The 22,154-nt window shown below is 44.8% G+C and overlaps 1 protein-coding gene across 1 annotated transcript in view; it reads right to left on the bottom strand.

Moving 5' to 3' along the window:
- Positions 1 to 22,154, bottom strand: part of PHC3 (polyhomeotic homolog 3) — a 90,666-nt gene that overhangs the window by 46,502 nt on the left and 22,010 nt on the right. The window contains exons 5-6 of the mRNA XM_038745010.1: positions 19,660 to 20,423; positions 4,821 to 4,974 (exon numbers count right to left, since the gene is read on the bottom strand). Of these exons, the coding sequence (XP_038600938.1) occupies positions 4,821 to 4,974; positions 19,660 to 20,423 (918 nt within the window). The remainder of the gene's footprint in view (positions 1 to 4,820; positions 4,975 to 19,659; positions 20,424 to 22,154) is intronic.

Raw genomic sequence — 22,154 nt, 5'->3', positions numbered from 1 at the left:
TGGTTGTACATATTTATTACTCTATTTATTTATTTATTTATTTATTTTACTTGTACATTTCTATCCTACTTATTTTATTTTGTTGGCATGTTTGGTTCTGTTCTCTGTCTCCCCCTTTTAGACTGTGAGCCCACTGTTGGGTAGGGACTGTCTCTATGTGATGCCAATTTGTACTTCCCAAGCGCTTAGTACAGTGCTCTGCACATAGTAAGCGCTCAATAAATACGATTGATTGATTGATTGATTGACTTAGCCAATCGGGTCTACCATGCGAAGCATCAGAAGAGGACAGATGCCATGACCTCAAGCGCTTAGTACAGTGCTCTGCACATTGTAAGCGCTCAATAAATACGACTGATGATGACCATGAGTCAGACAAGGAAAGAGGGTGGACCAGACGGGAATGAAACAAAAAGGTATTTCGGAGATGCCGGGAACTGGTCGCCTCCCCCTTCACTCTTAACTGCCTTAAAATCTGAGCGAGGGAAGGGCGGAGGCTGAACTGGAGCAGTGGGAAAGGGAGAGAAGAGAAGGGAGGTCCACGGAGAAGCGGCGTGGCTCGGCGGAAAGAGCCCGGGCTTTGGAGTCAGAGGTCATGGGTTCGAATCCCGGCTCCACCGACTGTCAGCTGTGTGACTTTGGGCAAGTCACCTCACTTCTCTGTGCCTCTGTTACCTCATCTGGAAAATGGGGATGAAGACTGGGAGCCCCCCGTGGGACACCCTGATCACCTTATAACCTCCCCAGTGATTAGAACAGTGCTTTGCACGTAGTATGAGCTTAATAAATGCCATTATTATTGTTGCTGTTGTTATTATGATTGTTATTATTATGGGGTCAGGGTTCTGGAATGTTCCAGCGCTGCTCGATTCAAGCCTGGGAAATGGAAAACCCAGCACATCCTGTTGGCTTCCAGACCAAACTCAACATGGCCCTCACCTTTATAGTCTCATTATTTTGTTAGTACGTTTGGTTTTGTTGTCTGTCTCCCCCTTTTAGACTGTGAGCCCACTGTTGGGTAGGGACTGTCTCTAGATGTTGCCAACTTGGACTTCCCAAGCGCTTAGTACAGTGCTCTGCACACAGTAAGCGCTCAATAAATACGATTGATGATGATGATGATTCTGGGCAAGGGAACTCTGTTGAACTGTACTCACCTATGTGCCTAATAATAATAATAATAATGATGATGGCATTTATGAAGCGCTTACTATGTGCAAAGCACTGTTCTAAGCGCTGGGGAGAATACAAGGTGATCAGGTTGTCCCATGTGGGGCTCACAGTCTTAATCCCCATTTGACAGATGAGGGAACTGAGGCCCAGAGAAGCGAAGTGACTTGCCCAAAGTCACACAGCCGATAAGTGGCGGAGCTGGGATTTGAACCCATGACCTCTGACTCCAAAGCCCAGGCTCTTTCCACTGAGCCACGCTGCTTAATAAAGTGTTCTGCCTACAAAAAGTGGATGGTGAACCCGCCGTTGGGTAGGGACCGTCTCTATGTGTTGCCAACTTGTACTTCCCAAGCGCTTAGTACAGTGCTCTGCACACAGTAAGCGCTCAATAAATACAATTGAATGAATACCATTGATGATAGCATGCCTGCTCGGCTTAAAATAAGTCCTTTATGTGGAGGGGAGGGAGGTGACGGCCTGTTCACCTTCCTTGCCCGCACCAAGGCTACCCGAAGCTACAAGCTGGCAAAAGGCCCTGCTGAGAGCTCACCTCCTCCAGGAGGCCTTCCCACACTGAGGCCCTTCCTTCCTCTCCCCCTCGTCCCCCTCTCCATCCCCCCATCTTACCTCCTTCCCTTCCCCACAGCACCTGTATATATGTATATATGTTTGTACAGATTTATTACTCTATTTATTTATTTATTTATTTTGCTTGTGCATATCTATTCTATTTATTTTGTTAGTATGTTTGGTTTTGTTCTCTCTCTCCCCTTTTAGACTGTGAGCCCACTGTTGGGTAGGGACTGTCTCTATATGTTGCCAATTTGTACTTCCCAAGCGCTTAGTACAGTGCTCTGCACATAGTAAGCGCTCAATAAATACAATTGATTGATTGATTGATTGATTAAAAACCCAGAAACGCAGCTTTTCCCGGAATGCCCATGGAAACAGTACGAAACACTGTTTCCTATTTTTGGCATCACGAAGTAGCCCTGGGGGAGCTAAGGTGGGGTGGGGCAGAGAGGCAGCGTGGCTCAGTGGAAAGAGCCCGGGCTTTGGAGTCAGAGGTCACGGGTTCAAATCCCGGCTCCGCCAACTGTCAGCTGTGTGACTTTGGGCAAGTCACTTCACTTCTCAGTGCCTCAGTTACCTCATCTGTCAAATGGGGATTAAAACTGTGAGCCCCGCGTGGGACAACTTGATCACCTTGTATCCCCCCAGCACTTAGAACAGTGCTTTGCACATAGTAAACGCTTAACAAATGCCATCATTATTATTGTATCCCCCCAGTGCTTAGAACAGTGCTTTGCACATAGTAAGTGCTTAACAAATACCATTATTATTATTATTATTACTATTAAAGCGAAGGGTTTCTCTGTAAATATACCAGATGCCCAAGGGAGTTCAGCTCCTCTCAAAAATGTCAGGAGCCCCCATAATCTTCAAGGCCAAACTAGGGCACTATGGTTCATTCATTCATTCAATCGTATTTATTGAGCGCTTACTATGTGCCGAGCACTGGACTCAGCACTTGGGAAGTACAAGTTGGCAACATATAGAGACGGTCCCTACCCAACAGCGGGCAGTCTATAATGAAAATGAAAACATCTCTGACCAGCCATGGCAATATTCTGTAAAATGCCGAAATTTCACTAGAACTTTTAGGCTTTGGTATGGCTGCGGAGAGATCAAAATAGATGTGAGAAGCAGCGTGGCTCAGTGGAAAGAGCCCGGGCTTTGGAGTCAGAGGTCATGGGTTCGAATCCCGACTCCACCACATGTCTACTGTGTGACCTTGGGCAAGTCACTTCACTTCTCTGAGCCTCATTTACCTCATCTGTAAAATGGGGATTAAAACTGTGAGCCCCCCGTGGGACAACCTGATCACCTTGTAACCTCCCCAGCGCTTAGCAAAGTGCTTTGCACATAGTAAGCGCTTAACAAATACCATTATTATTATTATTATTATTTGTTTGCCCCCAGATACCTAGGCACTCAAATGTACGCAATTGATCAAGCCAAACTGTGAAACCGACACTGGAGAATTTTGAATCCATGCCTCTAGCAAAAATGAGTGAGGTTTATTTTATCTACTGCTTGGAAAAAAAAGTAATGACTGTAGTAGTCAGTTTCAATTGCAACAACTGTTTGGAATGTCAGATATTTGCAGAACATACTTTTCTAAACCTCTCCAAGAAAAAAATGTGAACAATTTAGATTTAATGCTAGTAATAAACAGCAGTTCTGACAACCGTATCTATATATTATACAGTTACACATGAAACATTCCCAAAGCCCTAAACCATCTGAGTTCTACTGGGGGTGGGATGGGGAAATTACAAAAAGAACTTTTATCACTGACCACTGAATTAGAGAATCTCAAAATTAAAACCCTTTTCACTTTTACTAGTACTTTGCAATTGTGGTAAAAAAAGCAGCATAGCCTAGAGGAAAGAGCATGGGCATGGAGTCAGAAGATCTGGGTTCTAATCCCGCCTCTACCACCTGCCTGCTAGGGCAAGTCACTTAACTCTCTGTGCCAGCTCAGCCCCATCTAAAATGGGGATTAAACCTGTGAGCCCCACGAGGGACATTCAGTCATTCATTCAATCGTATTTATTGAACACTTACGGTGTGCACAGCACTGTACTAAACGCTTGGAAAATGCAAGTTGGCAACATATAGAGACGGTCCCTACCCGACAATGGGCTCACAGTCTTGAAGGGGGAGACAGACAACAAAACAAAACATGTGGACAGGTTTCAAGTCATCAGAATAAATAGAAATAAAGCTGGATGCACATCATTAACAACCTGTCCAACCTGATTATCTCCCCTCCTGACTATAATAAGATCATTAAGGGCAGGGATCATATCTACCAACTCTGGTGCACTGGACTCTCCCAAGAGTTTAGTACAGTGCTCTGAAACACTCAATACATACCACTGATGATACTGATTGGAAGCACTAGTTTACACTGAACTGATAAATGAGTTTATCAAACTGACATACGTTTTAAGGGAAAAAAAATTACTAGGTCAAATCATCATCATCAATCGTATTTATTGAGTGCTTACTGTGTGCAGAGCACTGTACTAAGCGCTTGGGAAGTACAAATTGGCAACATATAGACTATGTGCTAAGCATTCATTCATTCAATTGTATTTATTGAGCGCTTACTGTGTGCAGAGCACTGTACTAAGCGCTTGGGAAGTACAAGTTGGGGTCCTTACCCAACAACGGCCTCACAGTCTAGAAGGGGGAGACGGACAACAAAACAAAGCCCGTGGACAGGTGTCAAGTCACCAGAATAAATAAAATAAAGCTAGATACACATCATTAACAAAATAAATAGAATAGTAAATATCATCCCAACTCCACCACTTCATTCATTCAATCGTATTTATTGAGCGCTTACTGTGTGCAGAGCACTGTACTAGGCGCTTGGGAAGTACAAGTGAATGACAAATTATTTTGGCCGTGTTGCGATTTTTTTTTTTTTTTTTTTTGGTCAAGATAAATTGCAGTTTCAGGGGTCTTAAACTAAACTTTTTCTGGCCCAACACACTTTTTTCTCATCAGGAAAAAAAAAAATCCCCAAATCAAGCTTGAAAGACTGTCCTATTCCAGTCAACTTGGGTATTCACCTAGCAAAGGATCCTCGGAAGCCAGATCCTCTCCTCTTCCTACATTTATAGCTGCCGGGGACAGGGTGGGGGGTGGCGGAGTTCGGTCCAGCCGGGAACACTCATCCGACTCTTCCGGCATTTCTTCTTCACACACATCCTCAACTTGGTAAACCTGCAAAGAGAGAGCATTGCTTCACAATGATTGCTAGGTGACCTCAAAACCAAATTCCACCGGTTTGAAATACAAATCCCACACTTCCCTCCATGGCGACGGGTGGAAACTGAAAGGAATGATGACTGATGAGTGAAAATACAAGAAAATAATTCACTAAAAATAGTTTCGCTGGCCGGGCTGGAATGCGCCGGGGTTTCAGAAAAGACGATGGTCAACGCAGCACGCGCCGATTTACAAACCTTCATTTTACTATGTATATTGAGATGTGAAATACTCTGCTGAAACCCCCGGTGACTTCAGATGGGAAAAGACTGTGAGCCCACTGGTGGGTAGGGACTGTCTCCATATGTTGCCAACTTGTACTTCCCAAGCGCTTAGTACAGTGCTCTGCACACAGTAAGCGCTCAATAAATACGACTGATGATGATGATGATGATGATGAAAAGTGGATTTCGAAAACAAAAAATTACTTTCAGTTATGAATGTCAAAACAACCGTCTTAGTACTGTTGGGTAGGGACTGTCTCTATATGTTGCCAATTTGTACTTCCCAAGCGCTTAGTACAGTGCTCTGCACATAGTAAGCGCTCAATAAATACTTTTGATGATGATGATGATTTTTCTTTGAGTAGTTTTTTAAATTGTCCCCTTCTAAATTACACATTCATTACACATTCATTCATTCATTCGTATTTATTGAGCGCTTACTGTGTGCACAGCACTGTACTAAGCGCTTGGGAAGTACAAGTTGGCAACATATAGAGATGGTCCCTACCCAACAGTGGCATACACAAGTGCTGTGGTGCCTCTGGCCTGCTGTATAATAATAATGATGGCATTATTGACTGAGCCCCTTCCTTCCTGTCCCCCTCGTCCCCCTCTCCATCCCCCCGTCTTACCTCCTTCCCTTCCCCACAGCACCTGTATATATGTATATATGGTTGTACATATTTATCACTCCATTTATTTATTTATTTATTTATTTTACTTGTACATTTCTATCCTATTTATTTTATTTTGTTGGTATGTTTGGTTCTGTTCTCTGTCTCCCCCTTTTAGACTGTGAGCCCACTGTTGGGTAGGGACTGTCTCTATGTGTTGCCAATTTGTACTTCCCAAGCGCTTAGTACAGTGCTCTGCACATAGTAAGCGCTCAATAAATACGATTGATTGATTGATTGATTGATTGATTAAGCGCTTACTATGTGCCAAGCACTGTTCTAAGCGCTGGGGAGGTTACAAGGTGATCAGGTTGTCCCACGGGGGGCTCACAGCCTTAATCCCCATTTTACATTTTACAGATTTACACATGCAGTTTACAGTTCAGTTCAAAGTAGCTGTCCAACCCAGAAGCTCTCAGCACTAACTGATATAAATCGTCGAAAAAAGCCTTTGATTTATATCCATTCCCCGGGAAAGCTGGGGAATGGATTTAACGGATTTAGGAGGCTATATGTGAACTAGGAGCTTAAGCAATAGGTTTTAAATTATCAATCAATCATATTTATTGAGCGCTTACTATGTGCAGAGCACTGTACTAAGCGCTTATTATGAGTGAAATTATGAAATGAAATGAAATTATGAATGAAATACTCGGGCATTTACCAAAATACGCACTTAAATCCATACCCCCTAAGCACTTTGATTCTCACCCCACTCCCGCCAAATTTATGCACACATCCTTATAACCTGCTGCTTCCGCTAATCGGAATTTATTTTAATATCTGCCCAGTGTACAAGATTGTAAAATTCTTGAGGTAAAGGAGTGTACTTTCCAAGCGCTTAGTACAGTGCTCTGCACACAGTTAGCGCTCAATAAATACGATTGAATGAATGAACTCTACTGACCTCTTCAAAGCAGGTAATACAGTGTTCTGCACACAATAGGTGCTCAGGAGTTGAGAATAATAATAATAATAATAATAACGATGGCATTAAGCACTTACTATGTGCAAAGCACTGTTCTAAGCGCTGGAGAAGCAGCGGTGGTCAGGGGAAAGGAGTCCAGCATGGGAGTCAGAAGGACCTGGGTTCTAATCCCCGCTCTGCCACCTGTCTGCTGTGTGACCTTGGGCCAGTCACTTCATTTCTGTGTGTCTCAATTACCTCATCTGTAAAATGGGGATTAAAACCTCCTTCTTCTGATTTAGACTGAGAGCCCTATGTAGGACAGGGAGGGAGTCCAGCCTGATTAAGCTTTTATTCATTCGTTGATTCATTCAATCATATTTATTGAGCGCTTACTGTGTGCAGGGCACTGTACTGAGCGCTTGGGAAGTACAAATCGGCAACATATAGAGACTGGTCCATATCTATTCTATTTATTTTATTTTGTTAGTATGTTTGGTTTTGTTCTCTGTCTCCCCCTTTTAGACTGTGAGCCCACTGCTGGGTAGGGACTGTCTCTATATGTTGCCAACTTGTACTTCCCAGGCGCTTAGTACAGTGTTCTGCACACAGTAAGCGCTCAATAAATATGATTGATTGGTTGATTGATTGGTCCCTACCCAACAACGGGCTCATGTTCTAGAAGGGGGAAATCTACCCCGGCCCTTAGAACATAGCTTTGACACACAGTAAGCGCTTAACATATACCATAAAAAAGACATAGATTGTGTTTTTTAATGGCATTTATTAAGCGCTTACTATGTGCAAAGCACTGTTCTAAGCGCTGGGGAGGTTACAAGGTCATCAGGTTGTCCCACGTGAGGCTCACAGTCTTAATCCCCATTTGACAGATGAGGGAACTGAGGCCCAGAGAAGTGAAGTGATTTGCCCAAAGTCACACAGCTGACAATTGGCAGAGTCGGGATTTGAACCCATGACCTCTGACTCCAAAGCCCGGGCTCTTTCCACTGAGCCACGCTGCTTCTCCACACTGCTTGGTTGATTAGTTGATAGCAAGGCCTTATGTAGACTGTGACTTTTAGACTGCGAGCCCACTGTTGGGTAGGGACTGTCTCTACATGTTGCCAACTTGGACTTCCCAAGCGCTTAGTATAGTGCTCTGCACACATTAAGCGCTCAATAAATACGATCGATTGATATATGAACAACTGTACGGGAAGCAGCATGGCCTACTGGATAGAGCCCGGGTCTCGGAGTCAGAAGGGCCTGGGTTCTAATCCCAGCTCCACCACTTATAATAATAATAATGATAATAATAATAATAATAATAATAATAATAATAAAAATGATGGCATTTGTTAAGCGCTTACTATGTGCCAAGCACTGTTCTAAGCGCTGGGGGGGATACAAGGTGATCAAGTTGTCCCACGTGGGGCTCACAGTCCTGTCTGCTGTGTGACTCTGGGAGAGTCGCTTCACTTCTCTGGGCCTCAGTTTCCTCATCTGTAAAATGGGGACTAGACTGTGAGTCCCATGTGGGACAGGGACTGTGTCCAACCTGATTAGCCTTAGTACAGGCTTAGCCTTAGCCTGATTAAGTGCTTAGTACAGTGCCCTGCACACAGTAAGCGCTCAATAAATACAATTGATTGATTGACTGATTAGCCTGTATTTAACTCAGTGGTTGGCACAATGCCCGGCTCCCAGTAAGCACTTTAACACTTTACAAACAAAACAAAAACCCAATCATTTCCTTCTGTCGCTTTCAATCATTTAAGGGCAAAATCTAAGCAAGTACTCATCACATAGCTGTGTGAACTATGAGGAAATAAAATAAAAATGATCGGTCCTTTGAGAAACCAAATCAATCAATCGTATTTACTGAGCGCTTACTGTGTGCAGGGCACTGTACTAAACCAAAGCATATCCTATGCAACTCAGCATACTTGTTTTTTAAAGTTGTAACAGATTTATTGTGAAAAGCTTTTTAGTCAGTCAGGGGTGTTTATTGAGCGCTTACTGTGTGCACAGCACTGTACTAAGCGCTTGGGAAAGTACAGTCCAATAGCGTTGGTAGACACTATTCCTGCCCACAAGGAGAAATGAATTATAGGTAGGGGAAAGGCTTTAAGGCTTTCATTATTTTACAGTTTGATTTTAAGAGAGCTGTTAAAGAATTGGTGGGGAGAGATTTGGGGGCATGGAAAATAGTCAAAGATGACCTGAGGAGAATGGAGGTATGTAATACTTCGAATACCAGACTCTTAGTTCTTCCAAAATGTGTGTTTTCATAATGATAATAATAATAATAATAATAATAATGGCATTTATTAAGCACTTACTATGTGCCAAGCACTGTTCTAAGCGCTGGGGGGGATACAAGGTGATCAGGTTGTCCCCCGGAGGGCTCACGGTCTTAATCCCCATTTTACAGATGAGGTCTCTGAGGCTCAGAGAAGTGAAGCGGCTTGCCCAATGTCACACAGCAGACACGGGGCAGAGCCGGGATTCGAACCCATGACCTCTGACTCCAAAGCCCGGGCTCTTTCCACTGAGCCACGCTGCTTCGGAGGTATGGAATACTTCGAATACCAGTCTTGGTTCTTCCAAAACGTGTGTTTTCATTATCAATCAATCAATCGTATTTATTGAGCGCTTACTGTGTGAAGAGCACTGTACTAAGCGCTTGGGAGGTACAAGTTGGCAACATATAGAGACAGTCCCTACCCAACAGTGGGTTCACAGTCTAAAAGGGGGAGACAGAGGACAAAACCAAACATACAAGAGAAGCAGCGTGGCTCAGTGGAAAGAGCCCGGGCTTTGGAGTCAGAGGTCACGGGTTCAAATCCCGGCTCCGCCAATTGTCAGCTGTGTGACTTCGGGCGAGTCATTTCACTTCTCTGGGCCTCAGTTCCCTCATCTGTAAAATGGGGATTAAGACTGTGAGCCCCCCATGGGACAACCTGATCGCCTTGTATCCCCCTCAGCGCTTAGAACAGTGCTTTGCACATAGTAAGCGCTTAACAAATACCATTATTATTATTATTATTATTACTAACAAAATAAAATAAATAGAATAGACATGTACAAGAAAAATAAATAAATAAATGAATGAACAAATAAATAAAAATAAAAAAATAAATAAATAAATAAGTAAATAAATAGTGATAAATATGTACAAACATATATACATATATACAGGTTATGTGTTTTGCAGGGAACCGGTAAAGGATTTGGGGAGCATTCTTCAGACAGTACATCCTAACGCACACGACAATATCACAAAGGAGGGTTTGTGCAGGTGACTGCTGCAGTCAATACAAGGGCTCATTATGGGCAGGGAAAGTGTCTGCTGAGTGTGCTGTACTATACGCTCCCAACCGTTCAGTACAGTACCCTGCACATGTTAAGCACTCAAACCCCGGTTTGTTCGATTGATACAATTCAACACACCAGGTTGACTGAATTGTACCAGAGTATGAGTTTTCCTTAATGCAGGTTTGTCAAAAAAAAAAAGGGAACCTCCCATGTTGGAGGAGAATGGACCGAACATCACTAATTCATGCTTCAACTGATGTGCTTAAATAGGGCATTTTCATTATTTGATAAGCTGCTAACATTTAACCTCTTCCCAGTTTGAAATCAAGACATATTTCTCCAGATTTTGTTTAGTTTACGAACACGGGCCCGTTGATGACGGCAAACCTACAAGATGATTCCTTCCCAGGTGGTATAAGCACAATTTATTTACATGACAAATGAATCGCTAACTTTTCTTAAAGCCGACAGATTCAAATGCATACTTTCCAAGCCATAACTACCTTCCAACTTGCGCTCAATTTGCACCAAAAACACACTCTTCAAAGGAGACAGAGACGCAATCCCTGCACTCAAAGAAATACCGTGTGGTCTGCGACAAATACAAAATACATCACAAAGTTCTCTAAAGATGATAAATACAAAATCCTCAAAAACAAAGCTTTCAAACTGTAACAGAGAATGATCAATCATATCTATTGAGCGCTTACTGTGTGCACAGCACTGTACTAAGCACTTGGGAAGTACAAGCTGGCAACATATAGAGACAGTCCCTACCCAACAGTGGGCTCACAGTCTAATGATGGTGCATACTTCTAATAAATGCTCTAACGGCATGCCTCATGCTTTGCCATTTTTCTTCCCCAAAGAAAGGTGACACAACCCAAGTGTTTCTGTAAATTGATTTCTTTTTAAAAAAAGAGAGAAAAATGATTATGAAACCCCCGCATTTTACGCTACAAGGAGAAGGAACTGCAAGAAGGTGGGTGGGAGGGGTGTAAATACCATCAGAAATTATAAGTACCAATTAGTCTAGCCCAAAACAAAATGTTCTACTTGCAAATTAACGGAATATCTTTGTGGACAAATCTTTAGTTAGCTATAGTCTGCTACATCAGAATTTATTGTTCCGATTGTTCACAGTTTGAAAAATGTTCTACTTGCAAATTAACGGAATATCTTTGGGGACAAATCTTTAGTTAGCTATAGTCTGCTGCATCAGAATTTATTGATCCGATTGTTCACAGTTTGAATCAGCCAACAGGGCCGCCACATTAAGGCTTTGGGAGGACTTTGGCTTTCAGGAGAAGAGAGGGTGAGAATAATAATAATAATAATAATAATAATAATGGCATTTATTAAGCGCTTACTATGTGCAAAGCACTGTTCTAAGCGCTGGGGAGGTTACAAGGTGATCAAGTTGTCCCACGGGGGGGGTCTCACAGTCTTCATCCCCATTTTCCAGATGAGGGAACTGAGGCCCGGAGAAGTGAAGTGACTTGCCCAAAGTCCCACAGCCGACAATTGGCAGAGCCGGGATTTGAACCCATGCCCTCTGACTCCAAAGCCCGGGCTCTTTCCACTGAGCCGCGCTGCTTCTCTAAGGAATCGTGAGGAGAAAGGGAGAAGGGGAGGCAAGGCTGTCTATGGGTGGAAAGCAAGTTATGGCGCTGCCTGGAGATGGCAGGTTGCAGGGATGGCGGCTTGCCTCGTGACTGACTAATAATAATAATAATAATAATAATAATAATAATAATAATGGTATTTGTTAAGCGCTTACTATGTGCCAACCACTGTTCTAAGCACTGGGGAGGTTCCAAGGTGATCGGGTTGTCCCACGGGGGGCTCACAGCCTTCACCCCCTTTTTCCAGATGAGGGAACTGAGGCCCGGAGAAGTGAGGTGACTTGCCCAAAGTCACACAGCTGAGCAGCGTGGCTCAGTGGAAAGAGCCTGGGTTTTGGAGTCCGAGGTCATGGGTTCAAATCCCAGCTCTGCTAATTGTCAGCTGGGTGACTTTGGGCAAGACACTTCACTTCTCCGTGCCTCAGTTCCCTCATCTGGAAAATGGGGATGAAGACTGTGAGCCCCCCGTGGGACAACCTGATCACCCCGTGACCTCCCCAGCGCTTAGAACAGTGCTTTGCACATAGTAAGCGCTTAATAAATCCCCAACCATGCACTCACCAGTCTAAGCCCTGCCTTCTGTGTCACCTACACACTTGGGTCTATTTCCTTTAATCAAGCCCACTGTCGGGTAGGGACCGTCTCTAGATGTTGCCAACTTGGACTTCCCAAGTGCTTAGTACGGTGCTCTGCACACAGTAAGCGCTCAAGAAACACGATTGAATGAATGAATGAATGAATAAATGCCATTATTATTATTATTATTAAGTGGCGGAGCAGGGATTTGAACCTGTGACCTCTGACTCCAAAGCCCAGGCTCTTTCCACTGAGCCCCGCTGCTTCTCTACTTACTTAGTCAAGGTAGCCCCCGCCAGGGACGTTAACAATCAATCAATCAATCATATTTATTGAGCGCTTACTATGTGCAGAGCACTGTACTAAGCGCTTGGGAAGTTAACAAGATGGCATTCACGCCAAACTTTATAAAGCTGGCCCCCGCCGGGGTCTCTCTAATGTTATACCTGCCCAGCAAGTACCTACGATTCATTTTTAGGGACCCTCCTAACGTCCCTCCAGCCGCCCTTAAAATAAAAAGGCTCGGCCATGGTTTGCTTTTCTTTCTTTTTACTTTAGGATTCAAGAGATGTCTGATTTCCCCGCCCTGAGTCCCGGAGGCTCCGGCCTCCGTGAAGTGGGAAGGGGTGGAGGTGATGGTGAAGCAGCAGCATGGCCTGGTGGAGAAATCACACGTGGCTGGGATTCAGGAGGTCCTGGGTTCTAATCCCGGCTCTGCCACTTACCTCCTGTATGACCTTGGGCAAATCACTTCACTTCTCCGGGCCTCAGTTCCCTCACAATAATAATAATGATGGCATTTATTAAGCGCTTACTATGTGCAAAGCACTGTTCTAAGCGCTGGGGGAGATACAAGGTGATCAGGTTGTCCCACAGGGGGCTCACAGTCTTCATCCCCCGTTTTCCAGATGGGGGAACTGAGGACCACAGAAGTGAAGTGACTTGCCCAAAGTCACCCAGCTGACAAGTGGCGCAGCCGGGATTTGAACCCATGACCTCTGACTCCAGAGCCCGGGCTCTTTTCCACTGAGCCAAAGTCACCCAGCTGACAAGTGGCGGAGCCGGGATTTGAACCCATGACCTCTGACTCCAAAGCCCGGGCTCTTTTCCACTGAGCCAAAGTCACCCAGCTGACAAGTGGCGGAGCCGGAATTTGAACCCATGACCTCTGACTCCAAAGCCCGGGCTCTTTTCCACTGAGCCAAAGTCACCCAGCTGACAAGTGGTGGAGCCAGGATTTGAACCCATGACCTCTGACTCCAAAGCCCAGGCTCTTTTCCACTGAGCCACGCTGCTCTCGAGTGGTGGCTCATCCACCTCCCCGTCAAACAGGAACTCCTTACCATGCACTTTAAAGCGCTCAATCACCTTGACCCTTCCTTCCTCTCCCCCTCGTCCTCCTCTCCATCCCCCGCATCTTACCTCCTTCCCTTCCCTACAGCACCTGCATATATGTTTGTACATATTTATTACTCTATTTATTTATTTATTTTACTTGTACATATCTATTCTATTTATTTTATTTTGTTAGTATGTTTGGTTTTGTTCTCCGTCTCCCCCTTTTAGACTGTGAGCCCACTGTTGGGTAGGGACTGTCTCTATATGTTGCCAACTTGTACTTCCCAAGAGCTTAGTATAGTGCTCTGCACACAGTAAGTGCTCAATAAATACGATTGATTGATTGATTGACCTTGATTCACCCCTCACTCGGGCCCACGGCACTTTTGTCTTAGCTTATTCTGGCAAGTCGCCTCCAACCCAAAGCGATGCCATGGATACGGCTCTCCCAAGACGCCCCACTCTCCATCTGCAATCGTTCTGATAATAATAATAATAATGGCATTTATTAAGCGCTTACTATGTGCAAGGCACTGTTCTAAGCGCTGGGGAGGTTACAAGGTGATCAGGTTGTCCCATGGGGGGGCTCACAGTCTCAATCCCCGTTTTCCAGATGAGGGAACTGAGGCCCAGAGAAGTGAAGTGACTTGCCCCAAGTCACACAGCCGACAGTTGGCAGAGCCGGGATTTGAACCTATGACCTCGGACTCCAAAGCCCGGGCTCTTTCCGTTGAGCCACGCTGCTTCTCCTGGTAGTGGATCCAGGGAGTTTTCTTGGTAAAAATAAAGAAGTGGTTTGCCATCGCCTTCTTCCACACAGTAAACGTGAGTCTCCGCCCTCTATTCAATCTATTCTATTTATTTTATTTTGTTAATATGTTTGGTTTTGTTGTCTGTCTCCCCCTTTTAGACTGTGAGCCCACTGTTGGGTAGGGACTGTCTCTATCTGTTGCCAGCTTGTACTTCCCAAGCGCTTAGTACAGTGATCTGCACACAGTAAGTGCTCAATAAATACAATTGATTGATTGATTGACTCTCCTGTGCCGCTACTGCCCAGCACAGGTGAGTCTTCATTGTGGCAGATTGCCTTCCATTCATTCATTCAATCCTATTTATTGAGCGCTTACTGTGTGCAGAGCACTGTATTAAGCGCTTGGGAAGTACAAGTCGGCAACAGATAGAGACAGTCAATCAATCAATCAATCGTATTTATTGAGCGCTTACAGTGTGCAGAGCACTGTACTAAGCGCTTGGGAAGTACAAGTCAGCAACAGATAGAGACGGTCAATCAATCAATCAACCAATCGTATTTATTGAGCGCTTACTGTGTGCAGAGCACTGTACTAAGCGCTTGGGAAGTACAAGTCGGCAACAAATAGAGACGGTCAATCAATCAATCAACCAATCGTATTTACTGAGCGCTTACTGTGTGCAGAGCACTGTACTAAGCGCTTGGGAAGTACAAGTCGGCAACGGATAGAGACAGTCAATCAATCAATCAACCAATCATATTTATTGAGCGCTTACTGTGTGCAGAGCACTGTACTAAGCGCTTGGGAAGTACAAGTCAGCAACAAATAGAGACGGTCAATCAATCAATCGTATTTATTGAGCGCTTACTGTGTGCAGAGCACTGTACTAAGCACTTGAAAATGAAAATGAAAAGAAAGCACCGTTGGAGACCAAAATCATCGAAGGGTCCTGAAAAGAGCAGTTTGGGGTAAATGTATACTTTCTCGGCTCAATCGTTGTTTCTCTTTAGCACCCGCGGCTTTGGTTTTATTCCGATAACCACCGCCTTGGAAAATGCTGAAATCCTCTCCCTTATTGTCTCTGCTCTTGAGGCATCTGTCGAGGTTTCTTTTTATTCCACGTTCAGAAATCAAATATAGAGTCGGGCCCAGAGTACTGATTTCCCAACAGTTAGGAAGGAAAGGAGCTAATTAAGAAAGCTGTACAGTCTAAAAGGAGCCTGCTAAAATTTCCATTTTCTTTACAGTTAAACTGCCTTTAATCTCTTTCAACCTGCCCAAGAGAGAGCCGAAGCGGCTGCTTCGCCAGCCAGACAGAAATCTCCAAGATATGTGGCACAATTTCAGGAAGCTTATAGCCATGGAATTGCAAAATATATTCAAAACAACCATGCGGCGCAATCGAAAAGAAAGGGAGAGTCTCTTCACAATTTCATCCTGGAATGTCGCAAGGGGATTTTTGGAAGGCCAGGCATTTTTAACTGGTTTCTATTATAAAGCTGACAGAGACTGCTATGATTTCGCCAATAAAATGTACTTTTCCCTTCTGTCTCCCTTTCCTAAATTATCTGAGGAATAGTTTCTTTCTAGGTCTGCACGGTCTGCCTCCTCACAGTCTGCCCCTCTTGCAGTCAAAGAAAGCCTTTCCTCATTTTCTGAGGCCTCTATATCCTACAGGCTCATCAAATTTATTTTTGCGCGCCAATCCAAATCTTTCCATTTTTAAGGAAAATGGATTTGGTTGGTTTAAGCTATCCAAGTTGGATAGCTTAAAATTAATGGGAAAGAGCCTAAAAGCGCCTCCTAAAACGTGTCGTTATGTAAAAGGGTATGATAATAAGGGAAGATAAAATATACGAGTAAAAAATAATAATAATAATAATAATAATTCAAGGTATGGGATGCAAAGAAAACAGATGGTCCGAGAGATGTTCTGCGAGCAATCCAGTGATGGCAAAGACAGCTATTCCATTAAGGCCTTTTTCTGGTTTGTTTATTTATCAATACGGACATTCAGAACTATTCATTTTAATTGTTCAGAACTATTAGTTAATTAATGATTTCAGAACTCAATCTTCTGCCCTGGAAACCAATTTCTTGCTGATTTTATGGGACAAAAAGAAACTGAAACTGTTTTTAAAAAAAAAAATCAGGGAATATTATTTACATGCAACCTAAGAGAAAGAATACTGAAAGAGCAAAAACACGTTTAGAGTGAACCTGAGTTCTGTAAAAACCCCAAACTTCCTTGAACCCCATTTTTGTGTTATTTAAAAAGCTTAATCTACAGTCTTAAAAGTCTTAAAGGTCCCAAATTCTCCAGAAGCCTATCTAGAGAACACGCATATTTAATAGTTAAGCTCCATATTTGATAGGTCCTTTGTCTTACATACTATTTCCATTTAAAATGAAGAGTGTTTGAAGCTGGATTAAGAGACAAGAGAGAATATTACAAAGTCTTTTGATGTCAGGATTCATTTTTTGGTATCACTCATACATGCGTCCAAAGGTTTTAGTGCGGTGATGTGCAGATTTTTATAAAATGAAAAATAAAAACACAGAGAAGATAGCCAAAGGATTAAGCATTTTCGGGTCTCACGAAAAAGTTTTTTGCTTACTATTCAATCAATCAACAGTAATAGATAGCATTTATTACCTGCTATTTTACAAAACCAACTGTTCAGAAATCTCATCCCGTACTGACATTAGTGCTTAAACCACAATTTCGACGGAACCTTTCCTTAGCAATCGAACTTTGGAAGGCTTTAGATTTAAAAAAATTTCCCACATTTTTCCCTGAAGAGATGAAATACACAGACTGAAATTTAGTAGGGTGGTGGCCTACCCACTCAATCAATCAATCGTATTTATTGAGCGCTTACTGTGTGCACAGCACTGTACTAAACGCTTGGGAAGTACAAGTGGGGAACATATACAGTCCCTATCCAACAGTGGGCTCACAGTCTAAAAGCGGGAGACAGAGGACAAAACCAAACATACTAACAAAATAAAATATATAGAATAGATATGTACAAGTAAAATAAATAAATAAATAGAGTAATAAATATGTACAAACATATGTACATATATACAGGTGCTGTGGGGAAGGGAAGGAGGTACCAAATCTGGGATCTGTTCTTCATTCAATCAATCGTATTTAATGAGCGCTTACTATGTGCAGAGCACAACTTGGCAACTGGATAATGATATCCCTCTTTCGTAGTATTCATTTTATAAAATTCCCTTACAGACATACCAACACACTGATGGAACAAGTGCTCCTACAGGCTGAGACTGCAGAATTTATACAACTAGTGGGTTAGTTATATAAATCACACATATCAAGGACACACAAGCCGACACACGGGATCTATGAAGGATAATCACCTTAAGGGAAAAAAAACTTTGTCCAGATAACACTGGTGCAAATGCACTCCCTTGGTGGGGGGTGGGAAAAAAAAATCAGCTCTGTAACGACAGCACATGGATTTGTTTAAACAGTTTTAAAATTAATGGTGGGCTTTTAATACCCACTACAGAATTACCAAGCATGCGATTGCTTTGCAACACGCAGTCTTCCCACAGACCGTGCTTAGCAGAGAGAATAGTCTGCAAATGAAACTGAGGAAGAGTGTGGCCCGGGGGACACAACACGGGCCTGGGAATCAGAAGGACCTGGGTTCTAATCCCGGCACCGCCACTTGGCTGCTGTCTGATCCCGGGCAAGTCCCTTCATTTCTCGGTGCCTCAGTTACCTCATCTGTGAAATGGGGATTGGAACACAGACCCTGTTCGACCTGATCAGCTGGCCCCTACCTCAGCGCTCAGAACAGTGCCTGGCACCTAGCAAGCACTTAAATCAGTCAGTAAATTGTGTTTATTGAGTGCTTACCCTGTGCAGAGTACTGTACTAAGCGCTTGGGAATGTACAATATAACAGACACATTCCCTGCCCACAATGAGCTTACCAGTCTGGCGCGGGGAAGCACTTAAACACTATTTTTTTTTTAAAGTGTTTTTTTCTTTTGAACTAATCAATCCATCAATCGTATTTATTGAGCACTTACTGTGTGCACAGCACTGTACTAAGCGCTTGGGAAGTACAAGTTGGCAACATATAGAGACGGTCCCTACCCAACAGTGCGCTCACAGACTAACTCATGTCACTCATTCATCCATTCATTCAATGGTATTTATTGAGTGCTTACTGCATGCAGAGCACTATACTAAGCGCTTGGGAGAGTACCACATAACAATAAACAGACACATCCCCTGCCCACAAGGAGCATACAGTCTACAGAGGGAGACAGAGGTTAATAGAAATAAATCATTTACAGATACGGACGTGGGTCTAATGTACCTATGGGGAGACCTGGGGGACGATCGAAAGGCGAGGAGGAAGGGTTTCATTCATTCATTCAATCGTATTTATTGAGTGCTTACTGTGTGCAGAGCACTGTACTAAGCGCTTGGGAAGTCCAAGTCGGCAACAGATAGAGACGGTCCCTACCCAACAACGGGCTCACAGTCTAGAAGGGGGAGACAGACAACAAAACCAAACCTGTAGACAGGTGTCAAAATCGTCAGAACAAATAGAATTAAAGCTCTATGCACACCATTAACAAAATAAATAGTAAATATGTGCAAGTAAAATAGAGTAATAAATCACCCCCGCCTTACCCCCCTCAATCAATCAATCGCATTTATTGAGCGCTTACTGTGTGCAGAGCACTGTACTAAGCGCTTGGGAAGTCCAAGTTGGCAACATATAGAGATGGTCCCTACTCAACAGTGGGCTCACAGTCTAGAATCCTTCCTCTCCCCCTCCTCATCCCCCCCGGCTTACCTCCTTCCCCTCCCCACAGCACCTGTATATATGTATATATGTTTGTACGGATTTATTACTCTATTTTATTTTTACATATTTATTCTATTTTGCTAATATGTCTTGTTTTGTTGTCCGTCTCCCCCTTCTAGACTGTGAGCCCGCTGTTGGGTAGGGACCGTCTCTCTCTGTTGCCAACCTGGACTTCCCAAGCGCTCTTTACACAGTAAGCGCTCAATAAATACGACTGAAGGAACGAATGAATGAAATCTGTACAATCCAGGTGCTGCGGGGAGGGGATGGGGAGGAGGCGAGGAAAACGGGGGCTCAGTCTGGGAAGGAGGTGAGCTCTCAGTAGGGCTCTGGGGTCCGCGAAGAAGAGAATCGGGGGGCCGGCTTACCATGGGCGGCTCGCCGGGCGGCTGGACTTGGAGGTTGACGGCGACGGTCTGCGGGGGCGGGAGGGTCTGGAAGGGGAGCTGGACCAGGGCCTCCGCGGCCGGGAGCTCCTCTTCGGACACCAAGGCGTTCGGCACCAGGACCGGGCCCTGGGACAGGATTTCGGGCTGCACTTGTAAAGCTTGCATAGACTGCAGGGACGGTGGTGGTGGCGGCGGGCCCGGCGGGGAGGCGGCCGCGGCGTGCTGGAGGCCCGGGTACTGCTGGGGGGCCGGTGGACCTGGGGAGGCCAGCGACCCCACGTGCACCACGGGGGAGGGCGGGAGGGCCAGGTGGGCCGGCGGCTGGACCTGGGGAGGGGCGGGCGGCCCCGCCGGGAGGAGCGGGTGCGACTGGAGGAGCGCCTGCGGGTGGATGATGATGGCCGGGGACTGGCTGGGGGACGGAGGGGGCGGCGGGGACACCACCACGGACTGTTGGGCCCCCGCCTGCGAGGGGGTCGGGGACAGCGGGAGGCTCTGGATCGGGGAGCAGCGCTGGGGCGGGACGCCGCCGGGGCTCGAGATGGGGAGGCCGTGGCTCGAGACGGGGAGGCAGTGCTGAGGCGCCGGGGGGTCCGGGCTGGGGGGCGGGAGGGGCGCGGCCTGGACCGGCTGCTGCAGTATCAGCTGGTGATGGGAAGCCTTTGGAGGCGGCGGCGGCGGCGAATGCAGAGGGATCTGCTGATGTTTTAGGAGAGAATGGGGCTGAATTGGAGAATACGAAGCTGTGGGAGAGAGAAGTGACCGTTAGCGTTCGGTTCCGGGGGAGCGGAAACACTACCATCATCCAGCCTCTGGGAAGAAGGCTGGGTCGCGCCCCAAATTCCAGAACTATTAAATGAGACTTCCGGGTGGAAACCGCATAGAGGACCGTTCTTTTTATCAAAACTAATAAAAAAACAAATCCAATGAAGCTGGATTCGGGTACGTTCCCAAATGAAGTGAACTACAGGCAACCGTCCCCTTCTAGACTGTGAGCCCGTCGTTGGGTAGGGACCGTCTCTATAAGTTGCCGACTTGGACTTCCCAAGCGCTTAGTCCAGCGCTCTGCACACAGTAAGCGCTCAGTAAATACGACTGAATGAATGAATGAACCAACCGTCACCGTCACCAAGCCGCACATCTCCCTCCGGGTTACGTCTCAACTTGCCGGATCGTGGGTCGGGTTCAACATTTCAACAGCACTATTAGCATTAGCTGCTTTCGGATGACATCTTATACTTGAAAATACATTAACTAGAATCCCGATCTCGAGATTCGGAAGCCGTATTCCAGCTGGCTCGCCGCCGAACTTAAGCGAGGGCTTTTAACTTGTACTTCCCAAGCGCTTAGTACAGCGCTCTGCACACAGTAAGCGCTCAATAAATACGATTGATTGATTAATCGAGGGCTTTTAAGAGCACGATAAAACGCGGCACTCTTATAGACGGCTCGAGCGAATTTCCCTACACTTCCTAACATCAATGAGCGTGTGTGAGTGTGAATTTAAAATGATGGAGTCTACCATCCTGCATGACGGATGAGAGCCACTCCAGTCCCAGACCCTGTGTGAAGAAGTTGATTATTATAACGTAGTGGCTAACACAGCTCCGCTTGCCCTCTCTTGACCCTGCCAGTCGAGTTCCCTCGGAAGCACGGTTGCCACAGCAAATAGGTGGAAAAGGAGGATTTACGTTCCAAACCTACCTTACGGCTAAAGCTCCTGGAGTTTCGTACTGATGCCATGCCAGGGCACCTCTACATCAGACCCACATATACAACTGCGCATTTCTGTCTCCCGCAAGAAATTAAGGTCTCATTTTAGAATCCTCCTGGAATTTATAGCTGCTACAGGACTGTTTACACAAGCATTTCAACAGCACTATTAGCATTAGCCGCTTTCTGATGACATCTCATACTTGAAAATACATTACATTTTAGTCACGTAAATTGCACTTCTGATTCTACTGGCGATGAACATTTCCCCTACTGAAAATCATCTTCCCTCCCTCCCCGGGCTTTCGGTATCCCGTACACCTTTCGGCATCATTTAAAAAATACCGATTAACACCTCAAGAAGACATTGGATCTGTCTCCCTCTCTAGACCGTGAGCTTGTTGTGGGCAGGGAATGGGTCTCCCTCTCTAGAGCGTAAGCTTGTTGTGGGCAGGGAATGTGTCTTTTCTACTGTTATATTGTACTCTCCCAAGCGCTTACTGCAGTGCTCTGCACACAGTAAACACTCAATAGATACGACTGGTTGATTAGGTGGTTTGGATGTCTACCCTGTGCAGAAAAGGAGAATTTAGTCTGAAGTCAAACACTGCATTACTGTAACAGTGGGCCTTTAAAAACAGCTATATTTGAACGTTTATAAATATAGTAACAGAAAACATTAAATAAAAAGCTGAAAGAATAGTATTTCCTTCAATTTCAATAGTGTCATTCCTTTAAGCCCCTTGTGAGCTGGGAATCTG

The sequence above is a fragment of the Tachyglossus aculeatus genome, chromosome 1, assembly GCF_015852505.1.
Source record: "Tachyglossus aculeatus isolate mTacAcu1 chromosome 1, mTacAcu1.pri, whole genome shotgun sequence".
NCBI lineage: Eukaryota > Metazoa > Chordata > Mammalia > Monotremata > Tachyglossidae > Tachyglossus > Tachyglossus aculeatus.
Note: the sequence above shows the minus strand (reverse complement) of the source record. Positions and strands in the feature narration are given on the sequence as shown.